The 20,772-nt window shown below is 34.8% G+C and overlaps 1 protein-coding gene across 1 annotated transcript in view; it reads right to left on the minus strand.

The window, feature by feature from the left end:
* The window catches only part of Rock1 (Rho associated coiled-coil containing protein kinase 1), a 119,743-nt gene that overhangs the window by 53,030 nt on the left and 45,941 nt on the right, over positions 1 to 20,772 (minus strand). The window contains exons 7-12 of the mRNA XM_042674974.1: positions 18,705 to 18,849; positions 17,570 to 17,708; positions 13,004 to 13,095; positions 7,162 to 7,321; positions 3,521 to 3,581; positions 705 to 793 (exon numbers count right to left, since the gene is read on the minus strand). Of these exons, the coding sequence (XP_042530908.1) occupies positions 705 to 793; positions 3,521 to 3,581; positions 7,162 to 7,321; positions 13,004 to 13,095; positions 17,570 to 17,708; positions 18,705 to 18,849 (686 nt within the window). The remainder of the gene's footprint in view (positions 1 to 704; positions 794 to 3,520; positions 3,582 to 7,161; positions 7,322 to 13,003; positions 13,096 to 17,569; positions 17,709 to 18,704; positions 18,850 to 20,772) is intronic.

The raw sequence follows: 20,772 nt of genomic DNA on the forward strand, positions 1-20,772 counted from the left end.
CTTCAAACCTATATAAACAACATGTTCATATGGCTGTCTCATCAAATACTTTATTTAGCATGTTCAAATATAACCCATTGCTTCATACTCCTACTTCTCATACCAATTTGAGTCCCCAAGTAACTGAGATCACCTAAGACTGAACTATCCTTACTTCTTTCTCCCTTTTCCCATTTAGCTGAATAAATGCCAAGTTCTGCAAATTAACCAGAGTTCTTTGTGTTTCTATATGTGTTGGTACATGCACAGTGGTACTGGAACTTAAAGTTGGGGCTTCTCACTACAGCTTGGCTTTTTTTTGCATGGCTTTTTCTCACTACTTGAGCCACTCCTCTGTTCCAGCTTTTTGATTGGTTAACTGGAGAGAAGTTTCTTGGATTTGTCTGCTAAGCCTAGCTTTGAACTGCCAGCCTGAGAAAAATACATCTGTAACTAATGCCAACATAAATATTCCTCCCTCCCTTCCTTTCTTTTGTGGGACTTGGAATCAAATCCAGGGTTTTGTGCACATTAGGCAAGGCCTCTATCTCTAAGCTGCAACCTCAGCCCTAAAATACTACTTTTCAATAATATTATAAACACTTTTCATTTGTTTTTCAGTAGAAACTCATCTCACTTCCATCTAGTTTCAAGTGGGTAGAGTAATAGCTTTAAAGTATGTGTGACATACCATTTTAGATAATAAAAACATGATTATGTTTTACCTGCACTTCTGTTCCATTTCATCTTTTAACTGCATTTCATTATGTAGCTGTTCTTCAAGCTTGTAGATTGTTTTTTGCAAACTTTCTTGCTTTAATTGAAAAAAGAAAACATTCTAATATTTATAGAGAACTTAAAAAAACAAGTTTTTGCTACAATGTTATTCATATTTAGACAATATTTAATCTTGTCCTTTTCCTCCTTATTGTTAAGAACTTAAGTATTTTTCAACATTTACTAATATATCAGATACTATGTAAGGCATTATAAAGTTTTGATCCCTGTTCTCATGAAATTAATGACAAATAATAAGGCATAAGTAAATGAGAGGGCATTTAAATATTATACAATATATACACACACTAAAATACTGCATGATACTCCAATATGTACAAATGTTTATATATAAGTATGTGTACTACGGGGGATTGACTTCAGGGTCTCAGATTTTTCACTCATGGTACCACTTGAGACATGCTTCCCACTTCCAGCTTTTTGCTGTTTATTTGGAGATAACAGTCTCTGCTCTGGCTCCAAATTACAATGATCAGATCTCAGTCTTCTGAATACTTAATAAGATAGTCATGAGCCATCAGTGTCTGGACAATCTTTATCAGTTAAGAACCCACAATGATCCATATAATTACACACCAAATATTACAATGTGATAAATGATCATAAAATGATATATAGGATGTCCTGAAGAGAGACAAGACCACTTCTAATTCTGCTAGGAATATGTAGTGCTTTAAGAATTAAGAGAAGAGAGAAATGTATTAAGTAGACAAGGGAGTAGAAAAAAGGTATTTTTGCCAAAATGTACAAAGAATTCCAAAGAAGAAAGACAGAAAAACATGATACACTAGGGAAATGGAAAGAATAAGACAGAATATAAAATATAATTGAAGAGCCAGGCATCAGTGACTCATGCCTATAAATCTAGCTACTCAGGCATCTGAACTATGAAGATCACGGTTTAAAGCAAGCCTGTGCAGGAAAGGCTATGAGATTCTTATATCCAATTAACTAGAAAAAAAGACCAAACGTGAATCTGTGGCTCAAGTGGTTGAGTGCTAGGCTAGTCTTGTGCACAAAAACTCATGGACAGGAAACAGGCCCTGAGTTGCAGGCTGAAATATGAAGATCACAGTTTAAAGCAAGCCTGGGCAGGAAAGGCCATGGAGATTCTTAATAGTATCCAATTAAACTAGAAAAAAGACCAAAAGTGAATCTGTGGCTCACATGGTTGAGTGCTAGTCTAGTCTTGTGCACAAAAAGCTCATGGACAGTGCACAGGCCCTGAGTTGAAGCCCCAGGACCAGTGTGTGCACCCATGCATGCACACATACAGTAACAGTAGAGGAAATAATGCACATCAAATCTGAAAAGTTAAGTGGCACCATGTTCCTTATATGTAAGTTAGAGATGTTAACCTATAGGCAAATTTTGACCTAATACAGACATTCCATAAACAATATTCAAGTAAAATTCAACAATACACCAAAACATTAAAAGTATAATTCTAGGAAAAGCAACTATTAATAGGGAAAAAAAGCAGAGACTACAGGAGTAAGAGGACAAAATGAATAAGTTTATTAGAAGGTAGAATATATGACCTAGAAACTAATGTTTAAAAAAAGGATACAGTACCATTATGACAGGTAAGAAACACAAAAATTATCTGGGGAAGAGTATGGAGAGAGGAAAACTGAGTTTGGCTTTGGTCTGGTTTGAGGTGCTTGAGAAGTATACAGGAAGAGAGAGATTTGGGTGTAGAACATAAATAAGTAAATTTGAGATTACCTATAGACATGAGCACAGACATGATCACAACTGTGGGAAATATTTCATAATAAAGCAAGCAGAGGAACAGCGTCCTGCAAGGAGAACTAAAAGTACAACTCAGACATTGGAAGAAGGTGCAAAAAACAACAAAACAAAACAAAACAAAACTGAAATAGAATTATGAAAGATCACAAAAGGTAATTGTTTTTAAAAAAAGAAAAGAAAAAGGAAGTAACAGGATATAATGAAGCAAAGAATAAATTTACTCCTTATTCTCTGCAACTACAAAGTTGTGTAGTATCTCAGCTGAGACTATCAATTAAAGTTGGGTGCAGGTGGCTCACACTTGTAATCCTAGCTACTCAGGATGCTGAGATCTGAGGATCATGGTTCACAACCAGCCCAGGAGGAAAACCCTTATCTCCAATTAACCACCAGAAAACCAGAAGTGGTGCTGTGGCTCAAGTGGTAGAGTGCTTGCCTCGGGCTGAATAGGTAAGGAACAGTGCCTAGGCCCAGAATTCAAGCCCCACAACCAACCAAAAAAAAAAAAGAATTACATAAAATTAGTTGATTTTTGTATTTAGTTTAGTATTAGTGGTATTCTTACAAGAGTAAAAACTAAAAGGTAGTAGCAATTTACAAAAACCTACAGCAGCCACCACTAGATAAAAGTGTCCCAAAGAAAGCACAAATCTTTTGAGTATTTTTGAAGACCTGCTGTACCTTTAGTTCTATAGACAACATAGTGAGAGAGCTGGTATATTACAGTTTCTTACAGTCAAAAGTGCTTTTACTTTAATGATTTGTAAGTAATTGTTAGCTATATCACTTCCCAAACAGCTCATTAGGATGAATATTTAAAAAAAAAAAAGATGTCCTTAAGAGCAAACAAATACTCATTCACTTAGTTTTGCCCATTTTTCTCAGTGAAATAGATCTAAGTTCACTAACTGCACATTCATAATATATCAAATTACTCAACAACATTAACATAAACATATAACAAATGCACAAGTAAGAAAATGCTTACCAAGCTTTTATCTGCATTGGAGCTAGTTCTGTTATCATTAGGATTTGTTGGAGATAAGTATCTGAGGGCGAAGGAAAGTTTAAAAAGAAAACAAAACCTTTTCAATGCCAAGTAATAAATACTATATGCCCGCTTTATGTTCAATATTACACTAGTTATGCTTTTTAAATTAAGTATAAGTTCATAATTTTTATTTTAGAAACATAATACAACAGTTCTGAAGCACATTCTAATCATTCATATGACTTTAAAATTCACAAAGAAAACAAACTAATATTTATACAATGTTGGATGAAATTTTAAAACATAGTCTCAAGTTAGTTCTAATCATTTTGCGGGGTTTTTTTTGGTTGGTCGTGGAGCTTGAACTCTGAGCCTGAGCACTGTCCCTGAGCTCTTCAGCTCAAGGTTAATGCTCTACCACTTTGAGCCACAGTGCCACTTCAGATTTTCTTGTGGTTAGTTGGAGGTAAGAGTCTCATGGACTTTCCTACCCAGAACAGTGATCCTCTCAGATCTCAGCCTTCTGAGTAGCTAGGATTACAGGCATGAGCTACCCACCAGCTTCAAATCATGTTGTTGTTGTTTTGCCAGCCTGGAGCTTGAACTCAGACCCTGGACACTATCTCTGAGCTTCTTTTGCTCAAAGCGAGCACTCTACCACTTGAGCCATAGTGCCACTTCTGGCCTTTCTGTGTATGTGGTGGTGAGGAATTGAACATAGGGCTTCATGCATGCTATGCAAGCATTCTACAACTAAGCCACATTCCCAGCCCTCTAATAATTTTTGTGTGTGTTTTTTCTTGACTTTGAGAGCAAGTTATGCCACACAACAACTAAAACTTACGTTTTTCAGAAGTTTTAGAATTTAAGAATGAGGACAATAACATACTGACCTCTGTAAGACATATGTACAACTATCAACTTTGCACCCAACTACCTTTTAGCAAAACCGTTGAAAAGTTTGTGCTTAAGTAGTTTAAACAACAGTACCAAAGTTTGGTCATGGTAATTTTTGGGAATGTAAAACTTGCAGAGTTATTTCATTTCAGTGTAAAGTTAAGAGTTATATATAAACACAATTTGCCAGGCCCTGGTGGTACCTGTAATTCTAGCTACTCAAAAGGCTGAGATCTGAGGATAGTGGTTCAAAGCCAGCCTTGGAAAGAAAATGTGTGAGACTCTTATCTCCAATTAACCACCAGAAAACCAGAAGAGGAGCTGTGGCTTAACTGCTAGAGCACTCACCTTGAACTGAAGAACTCAAGGACAGCATCCCAGCCCAGAGTTCAAGCCCCACCATGGACAAAAAATAACAACAATAGACTTGTTAAATTTTTCTCAGGATTGAAATATTTTGTAAAAGATGCTTCTGATTTTGCTTCCATCTTCACCAAGTTACAGTTACTACTGATACCTCTATTATTATCATCACTACAATCAGCATCTTGATTAACCAACATACCTGTCCAGAAAAGAGCCCAAATAGTTACAGTACACTGATGGCTTTAGGGTCGGTTAACTAATAATGAATAATAAAATATAATCAATTGCTCTTTAAGTATCATCAAACATACACAATGGTCTTCTAGAAGAAACAACTAGAAATCTGTTACTTTCTAGGCTTTCTTTGGAATATTATATCAATTTGAGAATCAATCAACAATAGTAAGGGCTATGAAACAAGTTTTTGTATCAAATAAGTTCTAGACATAGGACAATTTAGTTCCATTAATTATTCAGTGTCCCAGAAATTCAGTATAAGATTCTGTTTATAAGTATAAGGATATGGCAATGCCAATGGATTGTGAACTAAAAAGATTAGACTATCTGATATCTAAGGTATCTCCTAAATTTAAAATGCTGCATTTCTAAATTTCATGTTTAGCCTTCTGCATATACTAGTAATTTAAGGTTCTCTGAATGAAGCACAGGAACTGCAAGATCCCACTACACATATCCACAATCTTTGACTTTCTTTCTTCTTAAAATCAGTCCTTTTTCATAGTATATTGCTACTTCTACACACAATTGGATTATCTGGGTAAAATTTTATGAAAAGAATCAGTCTATAAAAAATGTAGCTGGGGAACTGGTGGCTAACTCCTGTAATCCTAGTTACTCAGGAGGCTGAGATCTAAAGATCACAGTTCAAAGCCAGCCTTGGGCAGGAAAGTCTGTGACACTCAGCTCCAATTAACCACCAGAAAACTGGAAGAGTGGTGCAATGGCTCAAAGTGCTAGAGTACTATAGTCTTGAGTGAAAAAGCTCAGGGGCAGCACCCAATCCCTGAGTTCAAGCCCCATGGCCATAAAACAAAAAACAAAAAGAAATATAGCTATAAAATTAAGGCTACTTGATAATTATGTTTAATTCAGGTATACTTCAGCAAGAAAGATGTATCTGCCTGCCCCTGGCAACTAAATGTTTAGATTTCAGAGATATAAACTAATTAAGTTTTCTATTTCCAAGCAGTATATTCAAGCTGGGCATTACACCTGTAATACTGGCTATTCAGGAGGCTGAGATTTAAGGACGGTAGTTTGAAGCCAGACAGAAAGAAAATTGTGAGATTCTTATTTCCAAATAATCACGAAAAAGTAGGAAAAGGAGCTGTGACTCAAGTAGTAGAGTGTCAGCCTTGAGCATAAAAGGTCAGAGACAGTGAGTGCCCAGGCCCTGATTTCAAGCCCCATGACTGACACAAAACTAAACAAAACAAAGTAGATTAAAAATTATACTCACATTATTGCAGTTAGTTCTTTTGAAAAGCAAGCACATTTTTCACCTATTCATGTAATAAACCATAACTTAAAAAGAACTGGGAAGGAGCGCTGTGGCTCAAAGTGGTAGAGCACTAGCCTTGAGCAAAAAGGGCTCAGGGACAGCACCTAGGCCTTGAGTTCAAGCCCCAGGATGGAAGAAAAAGAAAGAAAGAAATGTACTCTTTGGGCTGGGAATGTGGCTCAATAGTAGAGTGCTTGCCTAGCATGCATAAAGCCCTGAAAGAATCGAACCCAGGGCCTCAATGCATGTGAGCCAAGCACTCTACCACTAAGCCACCTTCCCAGCCACAGCAAATTATTTTTAGTTGCCTATTATTTCCCCCCCTCTGCCCCCGGCCTCCCCCTCCCCCGAGAGCTGAGGACCGAACTCAGGGCCTTGAGCTTGCCAGGCAGGCACTCTTCTGCTGAGCTAAACTCTCAGCCCCGAGTTTTTTTTTTTTTTTTTTTGGGGGGGGGGGGTCCGGTTGTGGGGCCTGAACTCTGGGCCTGGTCGCTGTCCCTCAGCTCTTCAGCTCAAGGCTAGCGCTCTACCACTTGAGCCACAGCGCCACTTCCGGCTTTTTTCCTTATGTGGTGCTGAGGATTCGAAAACAGGGCCTCAGGCATGCAAGGCAAGCGCTCTACCACTGAGCCACCTTCCCAGCCGCAGCCCCGAGTTTTTAAAGAACAATATTCTGAATATGAATGACTGCAAGAGAAGCCAAATATGAGAAAAATCATTCATTACTGAAAAAATGATATAAAAAGATAAATCTGTATCATTAAGTCTACTTTAAAATCCTTAGATATCCTAAGAGTATGAATATCAGGATCTAAAATATAAAGTAAAATTAGTACTTTTACAGTATACTTACCTACGATTGCTATAATATGTAAATCCAACAAAAGGTAGCTGATTGCCAACAAAAGCTTTAGGAATAGGAAATGTTTCTTCATCTCCTTTATCTTCTTCTAAGTCATCAAAATTACTAGTATCAATGTCACTACTTAAATCAGGTACAACTGGTGCTACAGCTAAAAACAAAAAAAAATTGGTTGTTCATTCAAAATTAATATCCAAATAAAATAACATAAAGAATTATATATATGGTGGGGACAAAGCTAATATGCTATAAAACCATGACCATATGTGGCGAGAAAATACACTATTATAAAATAATATTATTAATATCTTCTTTTGCAGCTTGAAAATACTATTATAGTATTTAAAGTGTGCTTATACAGTGGTATAATGAAGTTTCACTAAATTATTATCATCAAAAAATATTTTGGAAGCCAGGTGCCAGTGGCTCATGCCTGTAATCCTAGCTACTTAGAAGACTGAGATCTGAGGATCATGTTTCAAAGCCAGCCCAGGCAGGAAAATCCACATGAGAGTCTTATCTCCAATAAACCACTCAGAAAACAGGAAGTGGTGCTGTGGCTCAAGTGGTAGAGTGCTTGCCTTGAGCTGAAGAGTGCAGGGACAGTACCCAAGCCCAGAGTTCAAGCCCCACGACCAACAAATATATATTTATTTATATATTTGGGGCAAGCTGGCCACTGGTACTAAAGAAACAGTATAAATAAATAAATATTTTTTTTAGAAAAGCTGGCCAGGCACTAGTGGCTTATGCCTGTAATCCTAGCTACTCAAGAGGCTGAGAACTGAGAATCTCAGTGCAAAGACAGCCTGGGCAGGAAAGGCTGTGAAACAAGTAGTGGAGTGCTAACCTTGAGCAAAAAGGAGTTCAGGGACAGTGCCCAGATCCAGAATTCAAGCCCTAGGATTGGCAAACAACAACAACAACACAACAACAAAAACAAAAACAAGCTATAAATTGGAGGTACAGCTCAAGTGGTAAAGTATCATCCATGCAAAAAAAGCCAAATGAGATTTTAAGGCCTCCTCAGGAGTTCATGTTCTGGTAACAGAACAGACACCCCCCAAAAGGTGTGTGGGGGCAAGGAATCCAAATTATTAGTTGACAAAACTGAATTTAGAAACAGCATGGTCCTATGGGATTTTATGTAGAAAATCCTAGAAAAGTTACACTACAAAATCATAGGTAATAATTCAATAAAGTTCAATGTACATGATCATGAAAAAGTTGTATCTCTATAAATGAATAATCTGAAAAGGAATTGTTTCCTAAATCTACATATTCGAAATAATTAAATACCTAGAAAGCTTAAATAGGAAGATAGCTTCTGTTTATGGAATAGAAAATGTTATATTAAGATGGCAACACTAATCAAATTTTTTACAGATTATAATTGTATTTCTAATTATTATAATTATTTTTTTCTGGTGCCAGTCCTAAGGCTTGAATTCAGGGCCTGGGTGCTCAACCTATGAGCTTTGGTGCTCAAGGCTAGCACTCTCCCACTTGAGCCACAGCTCTACTTCCGACCAGTTGGCAGTTAATTGGAGATAAAAGTCTTACAGACTTTCCTGTCTAGGCTGACTTCAAGCTGAGATCCTTAGATTTCAGCCTTCTAGCTAGGATTACAGTTGTAAACCACTGGTACCTGGCTCCATGTCTTTTTTTTAACATGAAAAAAACATCCTAAAACTCATATGAAATCACAAAGCTCAAAATAGTCCAAACAATTTTGGGAATAAAAAGTTTGAAAGACTTACATTTTCTGATTTCAAAACTTATATCAAGCTGGGTATCGGTAACTCACACCTGTAATCTTAGTTACTCAGGATGCTTAGATCTGAAGATTGCAGATTGAAGCCAGCCTAGGCAGGAAAGGCTGTGCAAATACACCTCTTATTTCCAATTAACCATTAAAAAGCAGAAATGGATCTGTGGCTCAAGTAGGGGAATGATATCTCTGAGCAAAAAAACCTCAGGCACAACACCCTGGCCCTGAGTTCAAGGCCTATTACCAGTACAAAACAACAAAACAGAACAAAACAACTTGCTACTATAGTCAAAATGGTTTGGTAGTGGCAGAAAAACATGCAAATCATCAAATATACAATAAAATTTTAAACATTTAAAATAGTTTTTAAGGGGCTAAATACTTAAGAATTTAATAAATAGTTAACTTAATAATTACTTAAATGTTTAAATGGCTAAGACAATTTGGTAAAGAAAAGATAGATTTTTCACTATAAGGTACTGGCAAAACTGGATATGCAAAAGAATGAAGTTGAATCATTATCATATGCCACATACAATGGACCAAAGATCTGAACATCAGAGATAAAACTATAATTTTCAGGAGAAAATTAAAGCTTCACTGAAATGGGTTTACCAATGATGTCTTGAATAAGACATATAAACACACACATGGAATACTATTATTCAGTCTTGAAAAGGAATAAAATTAGGATGCTATGATGGGTGAAACTTGAAGACATTATTATGCTACGTGAAATAAAAGTCACAAAAACCAAATGCTGTAATATTTTACTTAAATGAGGTACTTTGAATAGTCAAATTCTCAGGGATAGAACCTAACAGAGTAGTTCCTGAGGATCAGGAAAGCAAAGAAAGGGAGCGTTATCATTTAATAGTTTTAAAGGTATGAAGTTATGGAATAGATAGTGATGATCGTTCTAAGACAAGGTGAAAAGCAAGTAAGGTTACTGAATTGTACCGTTAAATATGATTAGAGGAGAATTTTTTTTTTTTGTTACCAAAAGTTTACCACAACATAAAGAAAAAAAAATGGAGCTATTAAGAGTTTCAGCTCAGGACCTAAGCCAGGCACTCTACCACTTGCCATGGACCTCAGCCTTTTTTTGTTTTGATTTGTTTATAGCTTTTAAACAGTCTCCTATGTTTTGCCCATGCCAGCCTTGGATTGTGATCCTCTTATTTACACATAAGGGACTATAGGCATGTACCACTATCCCTGGCTTATTTGTTAATATCTCACTAAAATTTTTTCCTGAGTCAGACTCTTAACAGCAGTCCTACTAGATCTACACTTCTAGAACAGCTGGAATTAAAGGTGTGAGTCACTATGCCCAGCAGTGCTCATGAACACCATACTACTTACCTTTATTATGAAAATGTAAAATTCTATGAGATGGCATTAGTCTTAATAAATTCACAGAACCTACAACACTATATGTGTATATAGGTAATGAGGGTTTTGTTTTGTTTTTTGGTTCTGACTAAATTGAAAACATATGGATTGACAAAAGTTTTACCATCTTCAGCATCGTTTGCCACACTATTTAACAAATATTGTTAAAATGCATTATATATAATACATAATATACTTTCCTCCAGAATTTTAAATTCTGGTATTTCTGATATACCATATATGTTGTATTATATATACCCACACATAGGTGGGTATATATAATAGGTGAGTATCTCTAAATGGTACACAGTATTCCAACGATCACACATTTTGGAGTAAAACACTAGATCTGAATCCTGACATTGTGATTTGTACATAGTGTACTTGGTATTTGGTAGTGTACCAGTGTACCAATATTTCTTTTGTCTTCTACCTTTATTCTCACTTGTCATTTCTTCAATTCACTATCAAATGAATGGGAAAATATTCTTAAATTTTTAGCATTCTTTGCCTCTAAACAAAGGATGAAAATCAGGAAGTTCAACAGAAAGACTTAAAAGTTAAGCTAGTATCAAACTCATGATAAAGACTAATTGTCAATGTATTGTAAGGATAAAACTACCAAAATAATTACTAGTTATAATAGGAAACATTTTTGCCAAAGAAAATTGGGAATTCAAAAGTATTTAAAAGAGTTGTAACAAATATATAATTTTTTAAAATTAGGAAGTCAATTCAGAATAAAAGTAGTCTTGTTTTAGGGCTAAGAAGTAAAGAAGGGGTAGAAAGAAAAAAGAAAGAAAATAAGAAATTCTACATACTTCAACTTTTCTTTCATATTTTTTCAATAACTACAAAGCAAGACTTGCTTAAAATTAGAAAAAAAGTATCCAAGTGTTGATAAGTATGTTAAATCTAAGAATATTATGACAAAATCACTGGCTGTGGTTCAGTGGTAGAGTGCCTCTATAGAACATCTAAGGCCCTGAGTACTATCCTTACTTAGTACAGAAAAAATACAAACAGAAAAAGAGGGTAATACTAATTTTCAACTCAAAAAGAAAAATATATCCCTGATATTAATTTTTTTTCTAAACTGGTCTAAAAAAATTCAAAGCAATCTTCTTCTTCTGCTTCTGCTTCTGCTTCTTCTTCTTCTCCTCCTCCTCCTCCTCCTCCTCCTCCTCCTCCTCTTCCTCCTCTTCCTCCTTCTTCTTCTTCTTCTTCTTCTTCTTCTTCTTGCAGGCACTTGCAGGCACTCTACCACTGAGCCACCTTCCCAGCCCTCAGTGCTTATATTTTTGAGATTTATAATTATTTTGTGTGTTTTCTGCTTTCTTAAACTTTACAAGAGTGTAGTTGAATAAAAACCCAAAGTTTTCAATGTAAATTAACTCCCTGCTCATCTGTCTGGCAACCATTTCTTTGCCCCCAAGACAATAATCATGTAATATTTACTAATGCAGAGGAATTGGTTCTTATTTCTCAATGTAAAACTGTTAATAAATTTTCCAGTGTCAACTTGTTCCCATAGCTTCTCCAGATAACCATCCAATGACATTTTTTATTATAGTACAATTTCTTAATTTTATTTTCCTTTCTTCTTCTAAGGCAATGATATAGCTTAATATAATGAATGTAATATATTTGAAAGAATGTAATTGCTTCTTTTAAATCATCTGAATGTATTGCTAAAATTAGCAAACCTACAAAATCTATTTCTTCAAAATTAACATCTTTTTCTCCTCCCAGAGAAAGCCTCTTACTGTTTTAATCAGTAAGGCAGTTCTCAAAAAACATATGCCTAATTTTTAAGTGTACCTAAAACTACACAGGTTGAAATCATTTCTACTATTGTTCACTGATGTTGATACAGCAAGAAGTTACGGGACGATATGCATTTTCTTCTGATACCTGATTTAAAAAATAATTTCTGATACAACAACAAGGAAAAAAATTAAATCTTGCCCTTCTAAGTCCAGAAAGTGAATGAGAACAAAACTTTTGGTGTCACTGCATAGTAATTTTGATTCAACTATCTTAAAATATAATTTTAATTCTTTTTTAAAAAATAAGAAAACTTTATCCATTGAAACTTAATTTCTTAGACACCACAAACTTTTATTTCTCAACTGCAATCTGAAAAACCCTGATGGAATCAAGCATATGACCATTTCCAAAATCAAATCAAATCTAGGTATGTTATTTAGTAGTAATAATCTTTTAAGGTTTAATAAGAGTAACTTGTCTTTTTACAAGAAAACACATTTTAGTTTCATTTATTGATTCTTTTTTTATTTTTTTATTTTTAATTTTTTATTGTAAAGATACTATACAGTATTGATGATTCTTAAAAGAAATAAGGATATAACTAAAACCTAAAATAAAGGGGCAACTCAATAAAGTTCAAACATCAAATTATGACTGCTGAGTCCAAATCCATAACTTATATATATATTACATCTTGGTATTTTGAGTGGGACATGAAAAGGGCAGTTCCACAACTTGGCCAAAATTATGTTTCTTTTTTACTAAAATAACTGTCATACAGCATTGTGTACTTGTGGTTTTCATTAGATACACACAAATATTTAGCAAGGCAGATTCCACTGTCTATATACCAAAAATACTATCAAACATGTACTATCTTAGAGAAAAATAACTTACTGTCTCGAAGTGTTTCCCAAGCCCATTGATCATTTTTGAAGAAGAGATGTCGTTTGATTTCTTCTACACCATTTCTCCCTAATCTTACTTCTCTGAACAGAAAGAGATTGAGAAAAGTAATCAGTCATTATTATGACCTAGGTTTATTTGTGAGCATGCCACTAAGCTTATGCATATCTATGTATTTTGATTATAAATTTATGCTCAAATATGTAATAAGTCAAAGAATCAGAACACCAAACTAAAGAAAGTAAAGAAAAACATAAAAAGTATTTTCATATTTCATGACTTGTTATTGATAATAAAAATTCAGATGACTCATCTACCATGCTTAATAAAACACAGTGGATTTTCTTGGCAGGTTTTATTTTAGTGAAGTCATGCTTTTTGTTTTTGTTTTTTTCTGGTGCCTGTCTGAGGGCTTGAACACAAGCCTTGGTGGACTCTGTCCTTGAGCCTTCCTTCTTTTTTTGGGAGGGGGGCTCCAGGCTAGTGCTCTACCACTTGAACCACAGCTCTATTTCTGGCTGACTTCAAACCACTATGCTCAAATCTCAGCCTCTTGTGTACCTAGGATTACAGGTATGAGCCACTAACACCTACCTGAAGCCATGTATTTTCATGCAACCAACAACTTCAATACTTCATGTTACTTAAAAACTCCAAAAACATCTTTTAAATTGTAATATTCAGTATTTCTGACTAACTTAAAAAAAATCCAATGACAGCTGGGTGCTAGTGGTTTATCCTTGTAATCCTAACTACTCAACACACTGAGATCTCCTGGATCACAATTTAAAGCCAGACTGGGCAGGAAAATCCATGAAACTTTTCTCTCACATTAACCAGAAGGATGGAAGTAGAACTATGGCTCAAGTAGTAGAGTATTACAAAAACTCAGGGACATTGGCCAGGCACAGAGTTCAAGCCCCAAGATTAAAAAAAAAAAAAATGACAACTAATTCTTGACATTACTTCAAACATTTGAAAGTTTTACTGGACAAGTTACTCATCACTGACCTCTTTTTTGGTGAGCAAAAGTTTTTTTCAAATATTACTTTACTGGAACTTGAGAGTTCAGTATCATCTGTTCTCTAGAAGAGTACCTGCAAACACTAGGAATACCTTGAATTCTATTTTTTTAGGATATAAGTATTTTTTTCAGATGTATGACACTTTTAATGTATTTACAATTTATTGGCAGAATATAAATTGAAGGAGGAGGAGATAAATAACCTTAAAGCTGCCTTTGAAAAGAATATCAATACAGAACGAACCCTCAAAACACAGGTACACATGCTCTCAACCTTTTTCCTGGATTTATACTTAAGTATCATGTATTTTAGAAGTAATTAGTTCTAGCTGAACACCAGTGGCTCATACCTGTAAAACTAGCTACTTGGAAGGATGAAATTGGGAAGATCATGAAAAGTTCAACTACCAGAAACCTGATATAGACTAGACATATTTTGGCTCAGGCACAAACCAGGTGGGAAGTGAGACCTTATCTCAAAAATAACCAGCAAAAAACAAGGCTGGAAGGATTGCTCAAACTGGTAGAGTGTCAAACTGGCAAGTGCAAGGCCTCAGTGCCACCAAAAGCAAAGTAACTGTTCCTTAGGCATGTTTTTCTAAAATTTAGGCTATGAAAGTTCAAGCTTTTCATTAGAACAAATAATGTAAACTCTTTTCCCATCAAGTATAGATGGGATTTCAATTGAATTAATAAAGCTAATTCAGGGGGAAATATGTAACAGAGAGGCTCATCAGCTATGCTGGATATTGATGAAAATAAGCAACTCAAGGGCAGCGATGGGAGGGAGGGACTGAAAGGGAAAGAGGGAACAGCAAACACTAAGCAAAAGAAAAAAAAAGAAATGTTCATATCACCTGATGTGAAAGAAATAGGTCTACTGTCAAAGCTCATAGAATACACAAACTATATAGACCATGATAATGACAATTTGCCTTGTGAAGGTTAAAATGTGTTTAACTTTAACTAAGAATCACTATTCTACAATACTGTGAAATTTATGTAATCACCTAATCTCAATAAAAAAAATTTTTTTTAAAAAGAAAGGGTGGTTCCACCTCACCCCAGTTAGAATGGCTATAATCAAGAATTCTAATAACAACAGATGCTGGAGGGGATGTGGACAGAAGGGAACCCTAATGCATTGTTGGTGGGAGTATAAACTTGTTCAACCACTTTGGAAAGCAGTATGAAGGTACCTCAAAAGACTCCACATAGAGCTCCTCTATGACCCAGCAATCCCACTTTTGGGCATTTACCCAAATGATCACAAACAAGACCATACTAAAGCTATCAGCACAACTATGTTTATTGCAGCATTATTTACCATAGCTAAGATATGGAACCAACCCAGATGCCCCTCAGTAGATGAATGAATCAAGAAAATGTGGTCTATATACACAATGGAATTCTATGCCTCCATCAGAAAGAATGGCATTGCCCCATTTGTTAGGAAATGGAAAGACTTGGAAAAAAATTATATTAAGTGAAGTAAGCCAGCCCAAAGAAACATAGGTCCCATGGTTTCCCTTATTTGCAGTAACTAGAATATGTCTGAGTCAAGCAGAAAAGGTCAAAAGCTATGTAGATATGACCAGATAAGATGATGTTAAGCATCATGAACCCCAAGATAGGAACACAAGTGTTTTTTTCTTTCTTGCTATTGTTCCTAACATATTTATAATATATCATGATTTTTTTTTGTTTCTTTGTATTTTCCTCTCCCAAGGTATAACCTCCATATTCACTGTATTTGATGTCAGTGCCCTGCATCTTGTATATACACTTCTCTAATTTGGGAAAGGGAAAAAACAAAATGCTTAAATAGGGATACAGGTTGGCCCATTGTAACAAAGAGATGTACAAGACACTATGTTGAAAAATGAACTTTACAATTTAGGCAAGGAGATGGGGAGGGAGGAGAGTGTAATTGTGGAGGTGGAAGGGTAATAGGGTAGGGGAAAAACAAAGGAGGAGGTAACAATGCTTGATAGGAAATGTACTTATTACCTTGCTCATGTAACTATAACCCCTCTGTACAGTATTTTTATAATAAAAATATATTTTTAAAAACGAATTAAAAAAAAAGAAAGGGAGGAAGGAAGGGTGACCAAATGTAGTCATGGTATCCAGCAGATACTATGTGGAAAATGAACTATGCAACTTGTGGACAGGAACAGGAGGCATGCTGAAGGAAAGCAAGGGAAGGGTGACATGGTCTAATCGAGAAGTGTACTCACCACCTGACTTATGGAATGGTGACCCCTCTGTATAACACCTTAACAATAACCACAAAATTATATCTACTTAAAAAAACCCAAAAAGTTAAATACAATTCTCCTCAGAAGTTATTAACCTTGAATTCTATTTTTTTTAAGATATAAGTAATTTTTTCAGATGTATGATACTTTTTCTAGGTAGTTTTTATTGACTTTCCATACTGCATTAGGCAATCAATCTCTCAGGGATCTCTTATCTCCTGTACACAGTACTTAACTCTCTGTACAATAAATGTTTGACTTACCTATTTACTCCCAAAGGAATATGAAGTTATTTGAGAAAAATGCTTACTTTTATATTCCTAGCATGGAACACAACATATTATCATTCTTTGTATTAAAATGTAAAAAGATGAGACAAGTACTGGTGAGTCACACCTGTACTCCTACCTTCTCAAATAATGGTTCAAAGCCAGCCTGAACAGGAAAATCTGTGAGAATCTGATCTCCAATTAAATCCCCTTTCCCCCCGCCAAAAAATAATTGGCAGTAGAGATGTAACTCAAGTGGTAGAGTACAAGTCTAGAGCACAAAAATTCAAGGAGAGCACCTAAGCCCTGAGGTCAAGTTCTAGAATTGGCACATACAAAAAATATATATATATATGAGAACTATGCCTCCTTTCAATCCCTAGGATTTATGGAAAAAAGGTTAAGTTTAATTAAAGGAAATCTTAAACTGAGAAACATATTTAAAAGTACCTTGCCTCCCTGAACACTTGACAATATGCAATCATCAAGATTAAATGTAATCTTACCAAGATATCTGGATCACTTTTAAATATAATGCTTATTGGATGTAGAAAAAAGTGACCAATGACTATGTTTAGAAGACATAAGTAATTTTACGTTACTTGTAATACTATACATTATAAAATGACAAATGTCTTAAGTTGGAAGATGTATCATCATTTTTATATACATGGGGGAAAATGTTCCCAGTTACATTAATATACATTCTAATTTCAGAGATGTTAATGCTAAGAAAAATTCTCATACATAATAGAAGATATTATCATTCTGATAATTAGCCAAGTTAAAAATTTACCACAAAAGAAAATCATTATCTGGCCAAGTCATCGGCTGACTATATTATATCTCAATTCATTAGGTACAGTGAGTGATTCAGATAAAGATAAGAAGATCAAAATTATAACAGGTTTCATCGTCATAGGTGATTTTATAAATAGGAGCTTTTATATTCTAATAGTTCACAAATATGAACTCTGATATGAACATTAGCAGATTAATTTACCTGTCAGTAAGAAAGGCACAAATAAGGTTTTTTGCTTCTTTTGATATATCATTATCATCAGGAAAAGTAAGTGAATTTTTATGGTTCATGATCTTACTGTAAGTTCCAACAAGAGAATCTGCATAAAAAGGTGTATCACCTAAAAAATTGATAGAGAAAACAAAAGCAAAATAAAATACATTAAAAATATCAATCTCAAAGACAGATAACTCAGTTATTTTGTTAACAAATATTAAATATGTATGTAACTAAAAGCATCTTATGATACATAAGATACTGCTGTAGATTTCTAGATAGCTCTTAAAAACATATAAAACAGGACTGGATCATTATTTCCTACAAACAAAATAAGCAATGCTTACTGTAATAAATACTGAATCAGAAGTCATTAGTTTGGGGATAAAAAAACATTAAGAGGTATATAAAAATCCTCATCCTTTGTAGATGAATGGATCAATGGAATTGATATGGAATTGGATGGAATTCTATGCTTCCATCAGAAAGAATGATAGCACCCCAGTTGTAAGGAAATGAAAGATTTGGAAAAATCATATCAAGTGAAGTAAGCCAGACCTAAAGAAACATAGGCTCCATAGTTTCCTTCATTTGTTATAATTAGTATATGTCTAGAAACAGTCCTAGAAGAGGATCACAATAGCTCAATAGCTACATACATCTGACCATATAAGATGATGTTAAGGAAAATCAACTTTAAGATATGGAAACAAGAGGTTTTAATTGTTATTGTTTGTAATGTACTATGTGAAGTTATTTATTTTTTTCTGTATTTTTTCTTCCCTCCCCCTAAGGTTTATCCCAATACAGTTGTCACTGTATTTGATTTTGGTTCTGTATATTGTATATACAATTATCTGAATTAGGGAAAGGAAGGGGAACAACAAAATGGTGAGATAAAAGGACAAGGGCTAACCAATGCAACAGAGATACTCACAAGACAACATGTTGGAAATGAACTTTATGGAGAGGATCTGGGGGAGAAGGAAAGTGGAGAACAACAAGGGAGGGGGGTAACAATGTTTGACAAGAAATGTACTCACTACCTTGCGTGTATGTAACTGTAACCTCTGTATCACCTTGACAAGAAAAATTTTTTAAAATATCTTCTATAACTCACCTACAAGCATTTCATATAAGAATACTCCAACAGACCACCAGTCACACTCTCGTCCATAATAACCATCACCACCTTGGGATTTTAATACTTCAGGGGAAATATAATCAGGTGTTCCAACTGCTGTATCACATCGTACCATACCTTCCTAAAAAGAGTGCAGATCAAATTTTAAATTAGGATGTAAATAAAAACTGTCAATTATTTAAAATGACTTTTAAAATAATATAACCTGTAGTTTCTAATATAGGTTATATATTATAGGATACCTATATTATAACCTATTTTTTTATAATATAACCTAACCTAAGTCTTCAGGCTATAAAATGTTATCAAAGCAGAATATTAGCTCAACAAAAATACACAACTAAATATATAGATACTACATACATAATATATTCATATTATATCCATATATACTACATAATATGCAACACATACACTAGTGATTTTTGGTTTTAATAATACTAAAAAGATAGATTGTCACCATTTACTAGTCCCTAGTTGTGCTAATTTCAGAGAACAAGTATGTAAGTCAGTAGAAACAGAGAACTTTGGTATCCATGACTATCCAGTGGTTCCAAGGAGACCACAGTTGAGGAAAAACAAAATGATCAGAATACAGAGTTCAATACTATACTGAAAACCCTTGATTCATTTTTTTTCTGTAACACTGCCCAATTTCTGAAAAACACTGACTTTCAACAAATCTAAATTTCATATTATTATTTAACTATATTATGTGCCCTTGTTAGCTCTTTTTAACTTTTTCTGACTTTTAGGAATTTGCTTTAGAGAAGGTATGCCAGTGCTGGAGCTTGAATTCAGGGCCTAGATGCTGTCTGTTAGCTTTTTTGCTCTAGGCTGGTACTCTGCCACTGGAGCCACATCTCCAATTCTGGCCATTTAGTGATTAATTAGATATAGATTCTCACAGACTTTCTTGCCTAGACTGGCTTCCAACACCAATTCTCAGGTCTCAGCCTTCAGAGTAGCTAGGATTTATAGGTTTGAACCCGCGGAGCCCAGCTGAAAAGGAAAATTTTAGTAAAATAAAGGCAAGGAAGCAATAAGTCACACAAGGATTTAAACACAACTAGATGGATGCCAGGGACTTACACCTGTAACCCTAGCTACTCAGTAGGCTGAGGTCTTAAGACTGATGTTTAAAGCCCACTCAAGCAAAAAAAGTCCATGAGAATCTTATCTCCAATTAACTAACATAAAACATGGAAGTGGAGCTGGGGTTCAAGTGGAAAAGCACTAGTCTTGAGCAAAAAAGCTCAGAAACAGTGCCAAAACCCTGAGTTCAAACTCCAACACCAAAAAAGAAAAAAAATATGGATTTAAACATAACAAAGTGCTGAGTTATTTAAGCTGAGTAATGTATACATAGGAAAATGTCTGCATTTATTTATGTGATCACCATGTGTGATCAAAAACCATGTTTGACAAACCCATGAATAAAGTGGGCTTATGAAACATTGAGAGACTGACTGAATGAAGCATTTTGTAACTTATCAAGTGACTTCATCACTTTTTTTTTTATTTACTAAAATAGCTAATTTATGTTAGAAGAAAATGTATAAAAACGGATCTCTCCGATATAAAATAAGGGAGCATTTTATATGGGAAAAGGACATAATAGTGCTAATAACACCAACTATGTTATTTTATCTGGTATGCATTTAAATAACTTGCTCCAAAATTACTTGTAACCTTTTTTTTTCCTGGATGCTGGAGCTTTAACTCAGGGCCTTGGTGCTATCCCTGACAGTTTTTGCTTACAGCTAGTGCTCTACCACTTAAGTTGTGGGGTCCACTCTGTGGTTTTCAATGATTAATTGGAGAGAAGAGTCTCATGCACTTTTCTGCCTGGAATGGCTTTGAACCATAATCCTCAGATTTCAGCCTCCTAAGTAGCTCAGATTACAGGTGTGAGCCACTGGAGCTCAGCTTTGTTAACTATTCTTACTAATCACATAAAAGTTTTCATGTAGTATTTCCTTCTAACCAACAAGTTTTCTTTAAAATAAAAAAAACTTCCTGACTATTTTGAAATAAATTTAAA

Source organism: Dipodomys spectabilis, unplaced genomic scaffold, assembly GCF_019054845.1.
Source record: "Dipodomys spectabilis isolate Male_0828 unplaced genomic scaffold, ASM1905484v1 ptg000024l, whole genome shotgun sequence".
NCBI lineage: Eukaryota > Metazoa > Chordata > Mammalia > Rodentia > Heteromyidae > Dipodomys > Dipodomys spectabilis.